Below are 19,555 nucleotides of genomic sequence, written 5' to 3'. Positions count from 1 at the left end.
GGGGGTCCGTGCAGCTCCTAGGGCTGGCTTGCTCTGCGAGGCCTAGTCAAGTCAGCCCCAGCCCCTGCTTGTGCAGGAGATACTGAGGGTACAGGGTGTCTTTCCCCCCTGCATGGGGAGCAGCAGTGCCGGGTGTGCCTTGCTGCTCCCAATCTCAGGCTGGGTGACTGTCCTGCTCAGCTGGGAGCGAGTGGTATGGACAGTCCTGGAGACATGGGGGCAGGAGCACAGCTGTGTCAGCTGAGCCAGTGCACGCCAGCTCCTGGGCAGCCGCTCTTCCCTCGGGCTTAGGAAGGAGGGTGTTGAGGGCAGCTCTGCCCTAGGGACACCCACCCCTTTTACCAGGCACAGGTCTCTGAAAGGCAGCCCAGACCCCAGCACGAAGCCCAGTCATGCTCTCTTGGGTCTGCTGCTCAGCTAGGGGCTGAGAGTCATGTTCTGTCTGCAAAGGGTGTGCTGCAAAGGCTGAGGGTGGTAGAGCTCCACCCCTGCTGCTCCCAGGCCCAGGAGAGGTGCTGAGAACCTGTAGGGCAGCTCCAGCTGGGTCTCAAACCCTGAGTCCCTGGTAGCTCTTGGCCCTTTGACCCCTCCCCCTAGCTGAGATAAACAGTCCTGCTAGGCCCCTCCGTCCCCTGCTCATCACTGCAATGCTGCGTGCACATGGCCTCCAGCACCTGTGGACCCCTGAAAGGGCGTATCCATCCCCCCTCATGCTGACACCCCTTGCACTGTGTGAGACCAGCTGTGTCCCCCACCTCCCTGCTCAGAGTCCAGGAGCCCTGCCCCTGCCATCCCAGTCATTTCTGGGTGCAAGCTTGTTCCCAGAGCCTTGATGCTGCAGCCCCCATGCCAGCTGGCTCACGCGGGCAAGGCAGCTGGAGCATCAGATGCTCTCCTAGAGGGAATTGGTGGCCGCTCTGAGGGCAGCGGCAGTAGCCGAGGCCATGCCAGCTCCCTGTTAGGTGCAGGCCTGGCTACTCATTTGTATCTCAAAGGGATCCCTCCTGCCCTGTGTCCCGTTGATTGCTGCCTGCAGGGTCACTAGCTTTGCCCATGAGATGGAGCCTCATTACTAAGTCTGAGGAGAGGGTGGACCTCTGTGAGCGGGGGTCAGGCTAGACTGCACTGCCCACTTAAAGGCCCCTACCTGATCCCCCATGCAGCAGGGGGAGCTGCTGAGGCGGGCAGGGGCCTGAGGGTTGCCCGCATGGGAGTTTTTAAAGCACTGACTGATGCATAGAATTCCACGTCCCTGGCAGGGAGTGCATTCTAGGGAGCTGTGGGGCTGGTGCACAGGCAAGGATTCGAGAGTCCCGCGTTGCGTATCCAGTTCTACTGACAGGCATTTGGCAACAAATTTTCTGAAGTGCAGACCTGCTAAACTGCATAGGCCCAACCCCTGACTTGCAAAGGCATTGACCTGTCTGCATGCACACACCTGTACGCACTCTCACATGCATTACATATGTATACACCTGTATGCACACAGTAGAGGCTGAGTGGGTGTAATTTAGCACACGCACTAAAGGTGGCCCTTAAACCCTCAGTATCTCTGGTTCTCCCTCAGGAAAATCCAGCTGATGGGCCCTGCCCCTGGAGGGCTGCGGTGAGGCTTGACTAGTTACTGTTGTGTGGTGGTGGTGATAAAAGGAATCTGCCTTGTTTAGCTCTGGACAGAGCCCTGCACTGGAAGCCAGCACAGCTGGGCTCTATTCCCAACTCTTCCCCCTGCCCTGCTGGGTAAGTTTTGGCCCTGCTCTATGCCTCAGTTTTCCCAAATGTAAAATGGGGATAGTGACACTGACCATGCCAGCTGGTAGAGATTGGGAGGTGGGGGGAGGCCTCTGGTTTGAACTGCTCAATTCACTGGTTCAACCACCCCTGGGAAGCTAGGCAGGTTTCCTGCTGGATTTGGGCCTCGGAGCTGCTGCCTCGTTCCCAGCCAGTCTGGCAGCGGTGCTGCAGCCTGGGAAAGCAGGCAGAGTCTTACCACGCAGCGCTGGGGGCTGGGAGAAATACACTCGGTGAATGGACTCTGGGAACAACGCCACAAACTATTCCATGCTGCAACCTCTGTGTGGGGACGTGCGCTGGTGTTCCTGGGGACCTGCGAAGCTGGGTGGGGCCTGAGGGGGCTGACCCGGCTGTGGGACCAGCATGTTCTCTGTGGGGCTCCCAGGCCCGTGTCTGCACCATTGCACAGGTGCTACACACAACTGCTGCGGGGGCACGGGGGGCTCATTCCTGTGGGAGGCTAGAATACCTCCCCTCAGCTCACAGCCCCCCACCCCACCCCCTTAGCACAGTGGGTAAGTGACCCCAGCAGGGGGAAGCAGCAGCCGGGGGGCCCAGCCAGTGGGTGGGGTGGCGGCTGCTGGGCTGGCGGAGCACAGAAGAGGCACACAGGAGTTGCTAGGCCACATCCCATCAGGTGTGGTGTCCTGGGCCCTGCCATGCTGCAGGAGGTCACGGGCCCCCCCACTGCTGCGTCCCAGGGTGGGAGCAAGCACCCCCAATGTGTCGGGCCGGCTGGAGGATTCCTTCCTGAGCCCCCCGTGCCCCCCCGTGCCTGGCCCTGCTCACCTTTGTCTGCTGGAGCCAGAGGCTGTGTTGCAGCAGCTGGAGTGGGAGGTGCAGTTCTAGCAATAAGGGGGAGCCGGGGGAGGCAGCAGGCCCTATGGAGCCCCCCACGGGGATTCAAATGGCTGTAGCGCTAATGGAGAGGGCCCCTGCTGTGCACCCCTCCAGGACAGTAGCCAGCCTCTGAGGGGGGCTTGGCCCAGCACTGCTGCTGTGGGCTTTGGACCCCTGGTTCTGCAGCACCTGGCCCTGCCCCGCCCAGGATGGGACGCTGAGATAGCTGGGCCTTTTGTCTGCCCTGTGGGGCTCCGTTGCCAGGGGCCAGGCAGGAGAGAGCAATGAAGCCGCCCTCCCCTGCAGACAGAGCGAGCAGAGCAGGGTGCAGCTGCAGCAAAGCATCATCTCCCAGAGGGGCTAGTGCAGCCATGACGTAACCTCTGAGCGGGGGCTGGCATCAGGCTCAGTGGGGCTGACCCAGCATGTGGGGTTGCTGGGCCTGGTGCTGGGGGCCTTGACCAGCAGCTGGCCCCTGAGAATCCCCTTCTCCCGCTGGCCCCACTCCACCCCACCTGGACAGTGTCTTCCCAGGCAGGGCTACTGGGGCTGCAGCCAGTTGCGATGGGGAAGGTGACTGTTTCCACCTTCAGTGAGCCTCCGCTCCAGCCCAGCCTGCAGCCAGGATGGTCCGTGTCCAAAGGGCAGATGCAAGGCAGCTGCTGCTGCTCTTTGCGAGGCTTTGAACTGTCCCACGTGTGCTGCACGCTCCGGAGATGCTGGGGGAGGGGCATGCCAGGAGAGACTGGCACAGAACAGGGCTTTTATCAGCACGCTGGCTGGCGGTAGCCAGGGCTGGGGCACTCGCCCTCATCCCTCCGCGCCCCTGCTCTGCTACTCTCCAACCCCACAAAGGCCCTTTGCCACCATCCCCGTTCCCTACTCTCCCCCCCAGGAGTCTGGCGCTGGAGCGCAGCGCCCCACGGCATTCTGGCAGCAGCCGGCCCTCCTCCTGCGTGGCCAGTTGGGTAAAGGAACCCAGCACATCCTTGCAAAGCACCATGCAGACGCTGACAAGGCACCTTGGGAGATTCGTAAGGAAGAGCTAAGGATCGCAACACCCACCCCTGCAATGCAGCCGTGTCTGGGGTGGAACGCAGCAGCTGGTTAACGGTGCACAGTAACACTGCTCGCCAGTCGGGAAGTGAAGGAGGATGTTGTATCCAGCTGACGCTGCCATAAGGAGGAGTGTAGTTACCTGAGCTGGCGTGTGGCCAAACTCTCAGGGTCCTGAATGACCACCCGGGCTCAGCTCAGCACCTGTTTTTCATGCCCTTGGAAAGCTGGCACTGCCAGCAGCACAGTGTCCCCTAGCTCCATGCTGTGGCTTTGGCTCCACGCTCATCCAGTGGGAACAGCGCCAGCTATCGAGTCATGGTCCCCACCTGCTTCCTGGGTGTTCCCTGGGCGTCTCCCAACCAACAGGACCTGGCACAACCCTCCTCTTCTTTCATCTGGTTAGATTTCGTGTTCTAAAAACCACCTGTCCAGGAGCTGGGAGTGTCCTGGGAAGACGGAGACTAACCATCGCCACCTGCAGCATCCTGCTGAGACCCCAGCCGGCAGCATCAGCTACTCAATGGCCAAGCCAAACGCCAGAAAGCTTTGTGGCCCCACGTGCCCTGGAACGCACCCTCGTTGCCCCTCCAACACCAATATGCCAGGGACCTTTCCAGCATGCCCAGCCAGCTAGCCAGGGAGCCTGTTCACCCAGGGCAGCATCACAGCTCCTGGGGGTCGTGTCCCATTCACCCCTCCTCAAGGGCTCCTGGACTCCAGTGGGTATTTGGGGGTAGAATTTTCTGGGTTTATTTTTGATGCTGAAAACGAGCCACGGTGTTTGTAGTTAAACAACTCCTAGTGCTTCACTGGGACAGCAGCCTGCCTCCGCAGGCGGGAGCCTGGCTCAGCCGCTTGCCTGCCCTGGGACTACCGCGCAGGTCCCGCTGCAGAGAGGAGGGATCCCAGACGCACTGGAAAAGATTGGCTCAGACTTTTTAAGAACGCTTTGATGAAGCCTAAGTGGCTGGAAAGTGGGGTGTTGCTCGCCGTTCCCCGTTCTTTCCGGCTGCGCTCTTCCCAGGCCTTCCCTTCTCTGTTCTGTTCTTTGCTCACCCCTGAGTTTTGTTACAAAATATTTGTCAGTAAAATAGCAATAACTGTTGTAAAAAGACCTTGGATTAAAATAATAAGGAAGAGCCTTGAATCCATGCTGTTCATATTTTAAAAAGTCCTGTGTGATCTACCTCTCTGCGGCACTTCTCTGCCTCCAGCACCAGCGTACCTCAGCATTGTTCAGGTGTTTGTCCTCACTCAGCCCTGGGAGGCAGGGCTGTGCTGTTAACCACATTGTACAGATGGGAAACTGAGGCACAGAGCAACTAGGTGACTGCCCAAGGTCACACAGGACTATACCAATAAGCTAAATGCTCTCCTACCAGTGATACACCACCATCACGCCAGTCCACCACCCCAGTCAAGGCTGAGCTGTCTCTCGGCTCTCCAGCAAAAATAAGGAGGACACAACATTTCCAGGATTACAAGCTCACAACCCCCAAAAAACTCATCGTAAAGAAGCCCCCATGGAGGCCCGTGCAAGGTACCAGCACCTGGTGTTGAAGAGGGACGTGCACACTTGGATGGGGGCAGAGGGACTGACAGGGCTTGGGTTTGGGATGTTCAAAGGACCCCAGGGGATTTAGGCACCCAACACCTGTTGCATCCCAATGGAATTTCTAACACCCCACGGCTCCTTCAGACCGCCCAGCCTGGCCCTCCTGCTCCCACTAATGGTGGCACCAGCCTCAACAGCTCAACAATCCCGAGGCGGACCCCAAAATCGTGAGATTGTTTTGTAAAAGAGACTCTTGTGGGTTTGATCGGTCTTGGCTGGGGAACTCCACACCTGTGCCCCTGCCCCAGTGGGCATCCTGCCAGCAGCCCCAGAGCACCGGGGGTTCTGGCCCATGGCAGCGCAGATCTGCCACCTTCTTCCCAACCTCATTAATCATTTCTGCTGCCCCAGCCCCACAGCCCCCCATCTGCCCCCACAGCCCCACGTCTGCCCTCTGCCTTACACCTGTCCCACACAGCTCCACAGCTCCCCCACAGCCCCGCGTCTGCCCTCCGCCTTACACCTGTCCTCCACAGCTCCCCCACAGCCCTGTCTGTCCCACCGCCCCACGTCTGCCCCCCCACCTCTAGGTGCTCTTCACCTCGCCCATCCCCCCTGGATGCAGCAGGGGCAGGGCAGAGGCACTGTCCTGTCCCCACTGCTCACAGGAGGGGTTGGGGAGAAAGGGGCAGAGCAGCTGGGGTCTTTCTGTTCCCCCCCTCCCCTACCCCAAAGCTCCACTCCTGGGGGAGGGGGATCTGCCTGCCCCATGCAGTCACCCTGATTGGCTGCTCTCCCCCCAGAGGCAGGCCAGTGGGGAAGCAGCCAGGTGGACAGGGGTCCCTGGCAGAGGTGGAGCGTCTCCGGTCCTTGCGCTTGGGTCACTGCACTGAGGCCAATGGGGCAGGGGCCTGAGCCAAAGCTCACTGCAGTCTGTGACGGGAGCCCTATTCTGGACCGGGCCCTTGGCGCTGGTGTCCCCGACCCAGCCTGGGCCTGCTGCCAGCCCACTGGCTCGGAGAGCAGCAAGAGCCCTGCAGCCAGGCAGCCCTGGGCCACTGCCCCGCTTATTAGCAAGTTAATGACCCAGTCTATGGCTCTGTGCATGGCTGCTGGATTCCTCCCGGGCCCCTCTGGGCTCAGGCTACCTGCTGCAGTGACCCCCGCCTGCCCTCCCCTCTGCCACACAGGCAGAGCCAGCTTCCACCCTGCGGGGCTGGGGCCAGCTCCCCTGTGTGCAGCCATCCCTGTCCTTCCCCAGTAGGCCTGGGGTGCGCCACAATAACAGCACAGAGTGGCTGTGGCCTGGCCAGGAGCCCGCTCCCCCAGCACTCCCTGGGGCGGCCTGAGCCATGGCTGAGCAGTGTCCTAGCACTGGGCACTTGGGCGGGACGCTGGTTTGCTGGAGCGGGAGCTCAGTGGTTTGAGCTGCAGGCCAGTTACGCCCCCTCTCCCTGGAGCCCTAGGCTCAGATCCCAGCAGAGTGGGGCTAGGAGCCCTAGGAGCACTTTGTGGCCTAGCTAGAGCAGTCCTACATGGGGACGCAGCTCCCCGAGCGAGACAAGCCATGGCCCAGGGGCTTCTGCCAGAACAGCTCTGTTGGTCGGAGATTGCACCTCGTCAGAACCCTCCGACGGAGTCTGCCGTGCAGCCCTGGCCGGGACATGCAGGGGGTCTTCAAAATCCCCAGCCTACATCATGCAGGCTGAGCTGTGGGCAGCAGGTGTGTAGGGTCGGGGGTGTCCTTGGGTGAGACCTGGGCCCTGCGCAGCTGCTAATGATTCCCTTGGTGCTTTTCCTAAGAGCAGGGCTTTGCTCTGTTGTCCCTTGGCCAGCATGTCCAGTGGGCTGCTGCTCTCCAGCCCAGAGGTGGCTGTTTTCAGCAGGGTTGAATGTTTCTAGTGGGCACAGGGCTTTGGGCTGGGCGCAGAGCAGTATTGTTAGAGATGTGCCTGGAGATGGTGTGTTAGAGGCATGAGTACAGCTCCCCACACAAACCAGGGTGCTGGCAGCAGAGGTCCCTCTCAAACAGCTGGCACAGAACCCAGCGTGGGGGAGACCCGTCTCTGTTTGGGGAGGGAGAAAGCCCCTGGCAGAGGTGGTCTGGGTGCGTGAGACTGTTCTTCCCGCCCTGCAGAGCAGCAGGGAAGGTGGAGGCTGCCTCGTAGCAGCTGTGGTTGCCTGCACTGGTGCATTGTGCATGTAGGTTGGAGCAGGTGCTTGTGAGAGCTCAGAGGATGCTGGCAGGCAGGGAGGGAGGGATCTGAGCAGCTCACGTGTCTCCTCTGCCTTTTTCCTCCTCTCGCCCTGCTAATGTTGGGCTTTTCTCTCTGTCACTGCAGGCTCAGGATGGAGAACTAGCAGCCTCTGGGCACTGCAGCCTAGAACCCCCTGCCCCAGTTGCTGCTCCTCTCCCATACCCTCCATTTGTGCTGGTTTTCAAAGGTCCATTTTCTCCCCCTCTCCTCATCTGGCAAAAGAAAGCAAAGGAAGAGCGCGCCCACCTCTCAATGCGAAGCCACAAGAAGAAGAAAGGGCACGAAGGTCTCTCTCCAGAGCAGCGTGAGCCCAGCCGGGGCAGATCCCAGCACACGCCGAGCCTGGGGGGATTATGAGGCAAACATGAGCCTCCTGCAGAAGTGGGTGTTAGCAGCTTTCATCTCCCTCGTTCCTCAGTCAGGTAAGTGCTGCCCAAGGCAGCCTCTCAACTTTGGGCTCCCCCTTCCCTCCAGGGATGTGTTTTGGTCCTGGCGCATGCAGGCTGGGGCTGCAGGTCAGGAGCTGACCTCCAGCACACCCCCGGACCCACTCCCCACATGCCTTTCCTGCTGGCAGTGAGCAGGGCCTGGCTGCCATCCCCCACCCCTTTTCTGTCCCTGCTCGGTTTTTCCCCAGCAGTGACGGGAGATCTCTTCTGCTGCATCCACATGCTTTTCTGCAGTGCCTCCCCAACACCAAGGTGTGGGAGCAGGGAGTTCTTGAAGGACCTGTTTGGGGGCACAGGGGGGATTCCCCCAGGCTTGGCAGGCTCTGATTCCCTTGCTAGCTGAGCCCGGCCAGTCCACTCACCCCACTCTGCCGGCTAACGCCCAGCCGCCCCTTGGTGAACTCTAATTCCACTGCAGCGTCTGCTCTCCTTTGCACTCAGCAGGTCGCGCCAAGGCGGAGACGCAGCCTGGTGCTTTGCAGGGGAGGTTTCCCAGCCCCAGATGGGACACAAGGCCGGTCGCTTCAGAACTCACCCACCCCAGCAGGTTAGTGGGGCAGAGCGCGGGAGGAGAAGTCCAGAAGCATCAGCTGGACACCAGGGTCAGGAATGAGCCTCGAGGAGGAGGCAGCCCTGTAAGTGAATCTGTACAAGCATCCCCCTTCCACTCTGTCAGCGCCTTGCACCCAGGGCTGCAAGTGCTCCCTGGGCCCCCGGGCAGGGGCGGAGGAGAGGCATTCCCAGCTGGAGGCTGGGCTGGGGAGCCAGAGGGCCCAGGGCCTGCGCGCTGGGGTGGGTGGATGGCAAAGACCTCTTCAGAGAGGGGGCAAAATCTGCTTCATGGCTCAGCTGCTAGAAATGCCCCAGGGAAGAGATGGTTGGTGTAGCCAGATTCGGTGTAGCAGCGCCTTGCACCATCACAGCTCAGGGCCTGGGCCATGTCCTTGGTGCCGCACCCCTCCTCGAGCATGTCCTGGGGATCGGGGGGACAGGGAGGCACCCTGCCCCTGCTGTACCCATCCTGGGCTGCCCCAGAGCTCTCAGGCTGCTGGGGCTGCCTGGCACCTCCCACCAGCTGCCGAACCCCTAGCGTAGCCCATTACAGTCTGGGGCCTGCAGGTCTGGGGCGGGTGGGGAGATTACATGGGAGCCCGCGGGCAGGGCTCATGCATAATGAATGGGAGACTCACTCGGGCACAGGAGGAGAAAGCACGTTTGCTGTAACCAGGAGCCAGTTACCAACTCTCACAGGTTAATTCCCTGGCCTTGCCGTGTGGGTGGACGCTGCCATGGGGTCACGCTGAAACCCCACCTGCCTGCATTGCATGGGAGATGGGATCCAGCCCTGTGCAGAGACCAGCAGCCTGGGCCCATTTCACTCTGTTCCAGCAAACAGCCAGCCTTGAACCCTTTCCTGTGGCTGCATCCAACCCCTGCACCAAGACAGAGCCCCCCATGGGTCGCTCTGGCTGGAGCACACGGTGCCTAGGCAAGGGGGGCGAGTTGTATGGGCCCGTGATGCCTGAGCTCCAGCAAATTCAGAGGCTGGGGGATGTGTATGTGTCGGGGGAGGACTTGGACATGTTCTGGGCACCACCAAAAATTATACAAACCTGCCACCCCTGTTAGGGGCCCCCGCCACGCTCTGGGCCCTGCCCTGGGGGCACACAGGCTGCTGGGTAGGATGTGCCTTGGCCTGCAGCACTTACCACACCCATACTGAGCCTCCTCCTGGGGCTGACTGATCCGTTGAAGGGGGAACAGACCTGACAGGCAGGGATCCTGCTCCCTGTGGTGCTCTGGGAGAGCCCCTGGGACTGTCGCAATCCACTGGCTGATGGGTCCTGGCCAGTCATGGGCAGTTACTGCTCGGGCATATTCAGTCCATACAGACTCTGGGCCCAGGAGGCTGCAGCCTGTGATGGAGCGATCCAGTGAGCCCAGCTCTGAATGCAGGCATCCAAACTCCAGAACCCCACCAGGCCTCCCCCCAGCCCCACGTGTTCATCTCACACCACCCACGGCGTGCCCCGAGGTTCCCCCTGCCCGCTGTCGATACAGCCCCACTACACCAGCCTGCTCAAAACAGACCCAGCCAGCCCTTGGCTCTGGATCTCGGCCAGGAATCTGGGGGGCTCCCAGGGTAGAGGGCTTATGGGAGTAGGCTCCAAAATGGCTTTTCAGTCTCCCAGCACAGGAGTCTCGGTGTCCCCTACTGGCTGATTCACTGAAGAATAATAACCTATTTTTGTGAGCAGCTAATGGAGCTGTTCCTTTAGTGTGGGGGTGGAGTCTATGGTGCAGGGTTGGAGGCCCCAGGTTCAAACCTTGCTGATGACCCCGCAGGGGTTTCGTTAGAGCAACTTCCCTGGCATTTAGGAAGCCAAGCAGGTTCTTTCTCTCTGGCACCTCAGGGTAGCAAAGAGCTGCTGAGGTGCCAGGCAAAGTGCTCTGGAATCAGCCACAGGCTGAAAAAGGCCAGGCGTGGCCATGCCAGCTGGGGCTGCTTCTCTCTGCCTCAGCGAGGATCCCTGCTTCCCCTCCCTCCCCCGGGGCGGGGACGGGCTCTGATGGCAGCAGGCCTTGGAGCATGAGGGTATCATCCAGCTGGCACCTCTCAGTGGCTGCAGGCCCCTGGGGAAGGGGCGTTGCAGATTCCAGGTGCCACTAAATCACCAGGCAGGCTCAAGCCCTGGGACTGGGCCTACACTACCCCCAGCTGCATGCTGCCTACAATCTAGTCTGTGGCTGCTGCTCTCCCATGGTGCAGGGGCTGGATCTGGTGCCACCGATGTCTGTGGAAAGACTCCCCGTGGCCCCAGACCCCTGTTGGGAAGCTGCAGATCTGGAGCAGCCCTTCTTCTCTGCAGAGCATGGAGCAGGGCCTGGTGAGGGTCCCTGCTGTGCGATGGTGCAGACTCTGCGTCCGAAGGACCCCCACGCTGCACAGCCGCAGACCTGCCAAAAGCTGGTTTCCAGGAGCCCAGACAATGCCCACCCCACCCTGACTCACTCCGCTGGCTCAGGGGAGCCTTTCACTTCATGCTAGTGTTTTTACATCGCTTGGCGGCCCCCTTTTCCTTATGCTTACTCTGACCCCTCTCCTGCCCTCCCTCAGCCCTGCTGGTGCCAGCCCCTGACCTGGGTGCAGTTACACCACACAGGTGCCTGACCCTGCTGCTTTATACGCTAGCCAGGGCTGTTTGGCCCAAAGGTCAGACTCACTAATGCCAGCAAAATCAAGGGAGCCAGCTGGGAATGGGACCGAGGCCAGTGTTATTGGCAATATCCTGCACTCCTCGAGCACCCCCATCCCAGCTGCTCCCTTGATTTTGCTGGCATTAGTGAGTCAATCCTTGAAACCCCCTCGGGCGGTGCGACAGGTCATGCTCCCCATTAGCCGTCTGAGCAGACAGCGGTCGCACAGCTCAGTGGTGTCATGCCAAGCCTAGCACCAAAATACCCTGACTCCCTGCCCCATCCACATCACCTGACCAGCCACTCTTGCCGTGACCTTTGCCACTCAGCTGGTTTATTCTTGCCGGGTTGCTGAGGAGCACAGGGCTAGCCAGACTGGTTGTTAGCGTAGGGCTGCTGGGGACTTTGCAGCTTCCCACGCTGATTAGCTACTGGAAAGTAGCTCATGACTGCTGGGCTGCCCTCAATAAGTATTGTGGGGTTGCTCGGGCGCTGGCCTGGCTGGTTCGGTGTCGTGGGGCTGCTCGGGCGCTGGGGGCCGGCCTGGCTGGTTCGGTATCGTGGGGCTGCTCGGGCGCTGGGGGCCGGCCTGGCTGGTTCGGTGTTGTGGGGCTGCGCATAAATTTCTATTTTGCTGGCACCGTGCTTCAGACAAAGAAGTGACCTATACAGGTCTAATCTGGGATCATCCCAATGTGACAAGACGAGGCACATGCTAGATACGTAGACTTTTGTAAGGCATTTGCTTGAGACCGCATGGCATTTTCATTAAATATTTAGAATGATCTCAAATGAGCAGGGTGCACATTAAATAGATTAAAAAACTGGCTAACTGATAGGTCTCGAAATGTAACTGTAAATGGGGAATTGTCACCAAACAGGTCGGCTTCCAGTAGGGTCCTGCAGGGATTGGTTCTTGGCCCTGTGCTCCTTTCCATTACATTTGCAGATGACACAAAAATTGGGGGAGTGGTAAATAATGCACAGGACTGGTCAGTGATCCAGAGGAAGCTGGATCGCTTGGTAAGCTGGGCACAAGCAAACGATATGCGTTTTAATACGGCTAAATGTAAATATATACCTGTAGGAAGAAGGACTAACTGCCATACTGGGGGACTCTGGCCTGGGAAGCAGCGACTCTGAACAAGATTTGGGTTTGGCACTGGATAATCAGCTGAATATGAGCTCCCTGCCACACGTTGGCCGAGAGGGCTAATGCCATCCTGGGATGTATAAACGGGAATCTCAGGGAGAGCAGAGAGGTTTATTTTTACCTGCGTATTTGATGCAATCGCTGCTGGAATCTGGTGCCCAGTTCCGGTGCCCACAATTCAAGGACGATGTTGAAAAATTGCTGAGGGTTCAGAGAAGAGCCACAAGAATGATTGACTGGAAAACCTGCCTTCTAGCGATAGACTCGAGGAGCTCAATCTATTTAGCTTAACAAAGAGAAGGTTAAGGGGAGACTTGGTCACAGCCTGTAAGTAGCTACATGGGGAACAAAGGGGCTTTTCAGTCAAGCAGTGACAGGCGTAACACCATCCAACAGCTGGAGGCTGAAGCTGGCCAGATCCAGACTGGAAAGAAGGTGTATATTTTTAAGAGTGAGGGTAGTTAACCACTGGAACAATTTCCCAAGGGCCAGGCTGGGTTCTCAGTCACTGACAGGTTTTAAACTCAAGATGGGCTGGTTTTCTAGCTCTGCTCTAGGGATTACTGTGGGGCAGGTCTCCGGCCTGTGCTATACAGGGGTCAGACTGGATGATCACATGCTCCTTCTGGCCGTGGGACCTAGGAATAGCCAACATTACTGGGAGCTGCTTACATCAAGGTCCTTAGACTCGATAGCCAGGGTCAGACCCTCTATTGACCCAGACTGCCCTGCCCCGCATCCATCAGCAGGTCCCAAACCACCCCCAAGTCCTGCCCAGGCTGAGTGTAAAAGCTGGCCTGGGTTCTCGGGGGCTGTCACTTCCTTGCTTGTTCCAAAGCCTGAAGGGAGCTGTTCCCAGGACATCACAGGTGCTGCTCTCACAGCAGCAAGGTTCTGTTATTGTAACAAGAATCAGAGGGGCAGCCGTGTTAGTTTGTCTCAGCAAAAAGAACGCGGAGTCCTTGGGGCACCTTAGACACTAACAAATGTATTTATGCTCAAATAAATTTGTTAGTCTCTAAGGTGCCACAAGTTCTCCTCGTTCTTGTAACAAGAATGTTACACACCATAGGTAATCTGCTCCTGGGAGAGGATGTGTGATGGCTTGGACAGAGCATAGGACTGTGAGTCAGGACTCCCAGGTTCAATTCCCAGCTCTGCTACTGAGTCACTGTGTGATTTTGGGCAAGTACTTTGGCTCTGTGCCTCAGTTTACCCATCTGCAAAGTGGGGAGAATATTGAGCTACTCCACAGGAGGGTTCACTGTTGCACTCCCACCTATCTCTGTCCTTGAGCGTGGGCATGAAGGGCCTAGAGATGCCACAGAGCAAGAGCCACCCTGTGGCTCCCAGTCCTGGCAGCAGGGCCCTATGGGGTCGGGGAGAATGTTTGTTCATGGGGAGGAGGCTGGGGATGGAAGGGGCTCACGGCTTCTTTGGGTCTCATGTTCAGAGCTTTGTCTTGTCAGTGTCCATTAGAAGTCAAGAGTTGTGCTTCTGGAGGGGGAGACTGAAGGGCTGATGGCCCTTGGCCTGTGTCCCAGGTCATAGAATCACAGAATATCGGGGTTGGAAGGGACCTCAGGAGGTCATCTAGTCCAACCCCCTGCTCAAAACAGGATCAATCCCCAACTAAATCATCCCAGCCAGAGCTTTGTCAAGCCTGACCTTAAAAACCTCAAAGGAAGGAGATTCCACCACCTCCCTAGGTAACCCATTCCAGTGTTTCACCACCCTCCTAGTGAAAAACTTTTTCCTAATATCCAGCCTAAACCTCCCCCACTGCAACTTGAGACCATTACTCCTCGTTCTGTCATCTGCTACCATTGAGAACAGTCTAGAGCCATCCTCTTTGGAACCCCCTTTCAGGTAGTTGAAAGCAGCTATCAAATCCCCCCTCATTCTTCTCTTCCGCAGACTAAACAATCCCAGTTCTCTCAGCCTCTCCTCATAAGTCATGTGTTCCAGACCCCTAATCATTTTTGTTGCCCTCCGCTGGACGTTTTCCAATTTTTCCACATCCTCCTTGTAGTGTGGGGCCCAAAACTGGACACAGTACTCCAGATGAGGCCTCACCAATGTCAAATAGAGGGAAACAATCACGTCCCTCGATCTGCTGGCAATGCCCCTACTTATACAGCCCAAAATGCTGTTAGCCTTCTTGGCAACAAGGGCACACTGTTGGTGACTCAACAAGGTCCCCGAGGGCCGTGCACAGGTGCTATTCACTGAGGCAGAGGGCACTCCGGTGTGGCTGAACCTGCTCCCGGGGGAGAGCTGCTTCCACCTTGTGCCCCTTCAAACAAGTACTAGGAGGAATCAGGTCCCAAGAGCTGGAAGAGGTTGGCCAGAGTTCCTAGGGGATTTCCTGGGGGAGGGAAGAGGGGTGAACTGTACCAGGGATCACACCAGTTAGCTGCTGGGGAGGAGAAGGAGCACAGAAATGGAACAGCGCCTCATTCATTCATGCAGCAGCCAGCCCTTTACTCACTGGGCCAGCCTCCGCCAGCCATCTGCATACTAACCCCCTGATCCTTGGCCTCCGGCCTCACCAAGCTGCTCCCCCAAGCTGCAGGCAGATCATATGCTTGGCTCCCGCTCCTGACCCTGCCCGAGATAGCCCCATTGCTCTCAGTCAGCACACAGAGGGTTCCGGTTACCGAATCATCCAGGGATGGAATCGGACTCTCCGGTTCCTCTCATTAATTGGCTGCTGACCTGGAATCTCTGCCTCTGACAGCGAAACACCTGACCCTGCATCCCTAAATCCAGCACACAGCCCTGCCTCCCCCGTTCTGCTTGATTCTGCTCTTCACTACTCTCATGGGGGCCTGGGCACTGCCAGGGGGCCAGAGGAATTGCAGACGCAGCTGGACCAGTGTCTCCCACTGGCCAGCACCAGAGGCTGCAGAGGAAGGTTTGACCCTTTCCCAGAGTTCTGTATCAGGGCAGCCACCTGAGGGCTCAGCACAGAGCGAGGTGAGTAGGGCAGGGTTTGGCTCTGGGGCCGAACTGAAAAATAACAATAAACTAAATTGTATAAAATGTGTTGTGTTTGAACTGAAGCTCAGGGGTTTCGTTTTTTCTCACTGACACAAACAAAACATTTTAAAAAATTCATTCCAGGTCAATTGAAACATTGTGTTTGACCTGCAAATAATTTGTGATTTTTTTTGTTTTGGGTCATTTTCAGGTTTTTTATAAAAAACGCTTTTAAAAAAAATTAGCTAAATTTCAGAAAGAAACATAATTTCAAAGCAAACCCCCAAATGAACTGGTTCAACTTTGGGGATTTCCCCCCCATTTTATTTTTTGGGGCCAAAAAATTTGCTGAATTTGACCTGAGTTCCACCCGTCTTTGTAAATAGCGCGGGGGTCCCGCCCCGCCCGATGACGTTTTGGGGTGAACATTTGCTGAAAACATTTTGCTCGGCTCTACTCATCACCCCCAACCCCAGAGTGCTGGGCTGTGGAAAACCCGGCCCCAGGGTTTGGGCTGAAGTTAGGGAAGCTGGGGGAGTCTTTCCAGTCTTCAGCAGGTGCTGGCTCAGGTCCTACCATGCCTCTGGGGGAAATAAGCCCAGGCTGTCACTGATTGGTTTCTGCCAGGAGCATGAGATACGCCAGTACAGCCAGCCAGTGCATGGGCAGATGCCATGCTTATCACTCACGTCTGGGGCTGGCCCTTTCCTGGAGCCTGGTGAGCTGTTGCCCTCACTGAGATCTTGGAGCTGGGAGTTCCACAGATCAACAATTTCCTTCTAGGGGAATTAACTGGTTTTAATAGGTTTTGCCCAGAGGTCATACCCTGCTCAGTTCTTGAGGTACCATGGAACCCCCCAGAAAGAATAACAGAACTGGAAGGGACCTGGAGAGGTCATCTAGTCCAGACCCCTGCACTCATGGCAGGACTAAGTATTATCTAGACCAGAGGTGGGCAAACTATGGCCCGCGGGACCCTCCTGCCCTTCCCCTGAGCTCCTGGCCGGAGAGGCTAGCCCCGGCCCCTCCCCTGCTGTTCCCCCCCTCTCCCGCAGCCTCAGCGTGCCGCTGTTGCAGAGCTGTGGCCTGAGCCAGTGCTCCGGGCAGCGCGGTAAGGAGGCGGGGGGGTTGGATAGAGGGCAGAGGAGTTTGGGGGTGTGGTCAGGGGTGTGGATAGGGGTCGGGGCGGTCCGAGGACGGGGAACAGGGGCGTTGGATGGGGCGGCAGGGGATAGTCAGGGGTGTGGGGTCAGGGGACGGAGCAGTGGATGGGGCAGGAGTCCCGGGGGAGCCATCAGGGGGCGAGAAGTGTGGGGGGGGGGTCGGATAGGAGCCAGGGGCCAGGCCACCCCTGGCTGTTTGGGGAGACACAGCCTCCCCTAACCAGCCCTCCATACAATTTTGGAAACCCGATGTGGCCCTCAAGCCAAAAAGTTTGCCCACCCCTGATTTAGACCATTCCTGACAGGTGTTTGTCTAACCTGCTCTTAAAAATCTCCAATGATGGGGTTCCACAACCTCCCTGGGCAATTTATTCCAGTGCTTCACCACCCTGACAGGTAGGAAGTTTTTCCTAATGTCCAACCTAAACCTCGCTTGCTGCAATTTAAGCCCATTGCTTATTGTCCTGTCCTCAGAGGTTAAGAAGAACAATTCTTCTCCCTCCTCCTTATAACAACCTGTTACATACTTGAAAACTGTTCTCATGTCCCCTCTCAGTCTTCTCTTCTCCAGACTAAACAAATCCAATTTTTTCAATCTTCCCTCATTGGTCATGTTTGCTAGACCTTTAATCATTTTTGCTGCTCTTCTCTGGACTCTCTCCAGTTTGTCCACATCCTTCCTGAAATGTGACACCCACAACTGGACATAAACTCCAGTTGAGGCCTAATCAGCGCAGAGTAGAGCGGAAGAATTACTTCTCGTGCCTTGCTTACAACACTCCTGCCAATACATCCCAGAATGATGTTTGCTTTCTTTGGAACAGCATGACACTGTTGACTCATATTTAGCTTGTGATCCACTATGACCCCCAGATCCCTTTCCGCAGTACTCCTTCCTAGGCAGTCATTTCCCATTGTGTTTGTGTGCAACTGATTGTTCTTTCCTAAGTGGAGTACTTTGCATTTGTCCGTATTGAATTTCATCCTATTTACTTCAGACCATTTCTCCAGTTTGTCCAGCTCATTTTGATTTTTAATCCTGTTGTCCAAAGCACTTGCAGCCCCTCCCATCTTGGTATCATCCGCAAACTTTATAAGTGTACTCTCTATGCCATTATCTAAATCATTGATGAGACTGCTTAATCAAGAGATAGCTTTCAGAGGAAGAGGGCCACCCAACCACCCTCCACAACCGCTCAGGCATCATCTAAACAGCAGATTTGATGGGCTGGTCGAGGGTTCGAGTCCTTCCACTCCTCTGGATTTACAGATGCATCTTTAGCCCCGCCTCACTCCCTTTGGGGACTGCCTTGCCCATTTCCACCAGGCTGGGGAATGGATCACCATGGAGCAGTGGGTCTCAGAGGTCATAATGTCGGGCTATACCATCCATTTTCTGTCACTTCCCTCCCTCTCTCTTCTGACTAGGAACAATAGAACTGATCCCTTCCCCTCACAGAGGCAGGGGGTTCTCCTCAATATATTTCCTTCTGGCAAAGACAGACGGAGGTTGGAGACCAATCTTAGATCTAAGACAGCTGAACATGTTCGTAAAGCCTCAAAAGTTCCTAATGGTGACTCTGGCGACTATATTTCCTTCACTGGAGGAAGGAAATTGGTTTTTGGCCCTCAATCTAGAAGATTCCTACTTCCATATAACGATACACCCTTCACATCAGAAATACCTATGCTTCACCATAGGCCAAGACCATTTCCAGTACCAAGTGCTCCCCTGCAGCCTATCGTCAGCCCCAGTGGTATTTTCAAAGGTCCTAGTGGTAGCGGCAGCTTACCTTTGGGAGGAAGCCATGCTGGTCTTCCCATCCCTCAATGACTGGCTACCCAAGGGCCGTTCCTTCGAGACAGTGCCATCTTCCACCCACATGGCCCTTGCTCTGTTCCGGTAGTTGGGCCTGCAGCTGAACATAAAGAAATCCATGCTGGTACCAGTACAACGGCTGCAGTTTATGGGGCTGCCCCCAACCAGAGCAAACCTCCCTTTAGACAGAGCTGTGACCTCATCAGGCCTGGTAGGTTCAATTCAGGGAAGCCATGGGACCACAATAAGGAACTGTCTTCAACTCTCAGGCCATATGGCAGCTTGCGCCTTTGTGACCAATCATGCAAGGCTTTGTCTCTGCTGTTTCCAGGGTTGTCTCAGAAGAATCTACTCTCCGAGCAAGGACTCCTTGGACAGGCAGGTGACTGTCCCCTTGCATGTAAAGAACTTCCTACATTGGTGGAAGGTGCAACTCAACGTCTGTGCGGGCGTCTTTCTGTCACCCAGTCCATAAGTCACTAACAACTGACATATCACGGTCACCATGGGGAGCCACCTGGACACTCTCATGATTCAGGGCAGCTGGATGGCCTGCGAAGCTAGGTTCCAGTTCAACCCATTGGAGCTCAGGGCAACCAGGAACACTTGTCTCAATTCCTGCCCTTCATCCTGGCAAGGCAAACTGGGTCATGAAAGGCAACATGTCCTGCATCTTCTACGTCAACAAGCAGGGAGGAGGAAGATCCCCCTCCTTGTGCCCTGCAGCCCTAAAGCTCTGGAGCTGGTGGATAGCCCACCATATACAGAGCTCAGCAGCCTACCTCCCAGGCATGCAGAACACCACAGCCATTGCCCTCAGCTGACACTTCTCCCACGACTACGCATGGGAGCCAGACACGCAGGTTCTCCACAGCATATTCCAGAGATGGGAATGGCCAGAAATCCATCTTTTCACCACCTCCAGGAAAGAGGAAGTGCCCTAGCTTCTGTCACCCCTCCCCTCACCCTTCCTTCTGCCGTGGAAGAAGAGTCTGTTCTATGCCTTTCCCCAACACCCCTAATTCGAAGGGTGCCGAACAGGTCAGGCAGGACAAGGCCAAAGTAATTCTCATAGCACCTCCCTGGCCAGGGCAAGCTTGGTACCCTAACCTGCTTCAGCTCTGTGTCCAACGGCCAGTTCAGTTCCGTTCCCGACCATCCCTCGTCTCCTGTCTCAGGATGCGCGTCGCACGTGTCATCCAACCCAAGTAGTACTTCACCTCAGAGCCCGGCTCCTGGATGGTTCTCAGGGAAGAGGCTTCCTGCTCTATGGATGGGAAGTTGG

At 56.9% G+C, this 19,555-nt stretch overlaps 1 protein-coding gene across 6 annotated transcripts in view; it reads left to right on the top strand.

Moving 5' to 3' along the window:
• Nucleotides 1–1,459: 1,459 nt before the first annotated feature.
• The window catches only part of ADAM11 (ADAM metallopeptidase domain 11), a 56,842-nt gene continuing 38,746 nt past the window's right edge, over nt 1,460–19,555 (top strand). For 2 of the 6 annotated variants that reach the window (XM_073325593.2, XM_073325592.2), the window contains exons 1-2: nt 7,501–7,928; nt 8,397–8,590. In XM_073325593.2, coding sequence (XP_073181694.2) covers nt 7,871–7,928; nt 8,397–8,590 — 252 coding nt within the window. In that variant the 5' untranslated portion in view covers nt 7,501–7,870. Of the gene's footprint in view, nt 1,741–7,500; nt 7,929–8,396; nt 8,591–19,555 lie in introns of those variants that run through there. The other 4 variants (XM_073325591.2, XM_073325594.2, XM_073325595.2 and 1 more) reach the window with 4 other exon arrangements.

The sequence above is a fragment of the Lepidochelys kempii genome, chromosome 27 (genome assembly GCF_965140285.1).
Source record: "Lepidochelys kempii isolate rLepKem1 chromosome 27, rLepKem1.hap1, whole genome shotgun sequence".
Taxonomy (NCBI): Eukaryota; Metazoa; Chordata; order Testudines; family Cheloniidae; genus Lepidochelys; species Lepidochelys kempii.
Note: the sequence above shows the minus strand (reverse complement) of the source record. Positions and strands in the feature narration are given on the sequence as shown.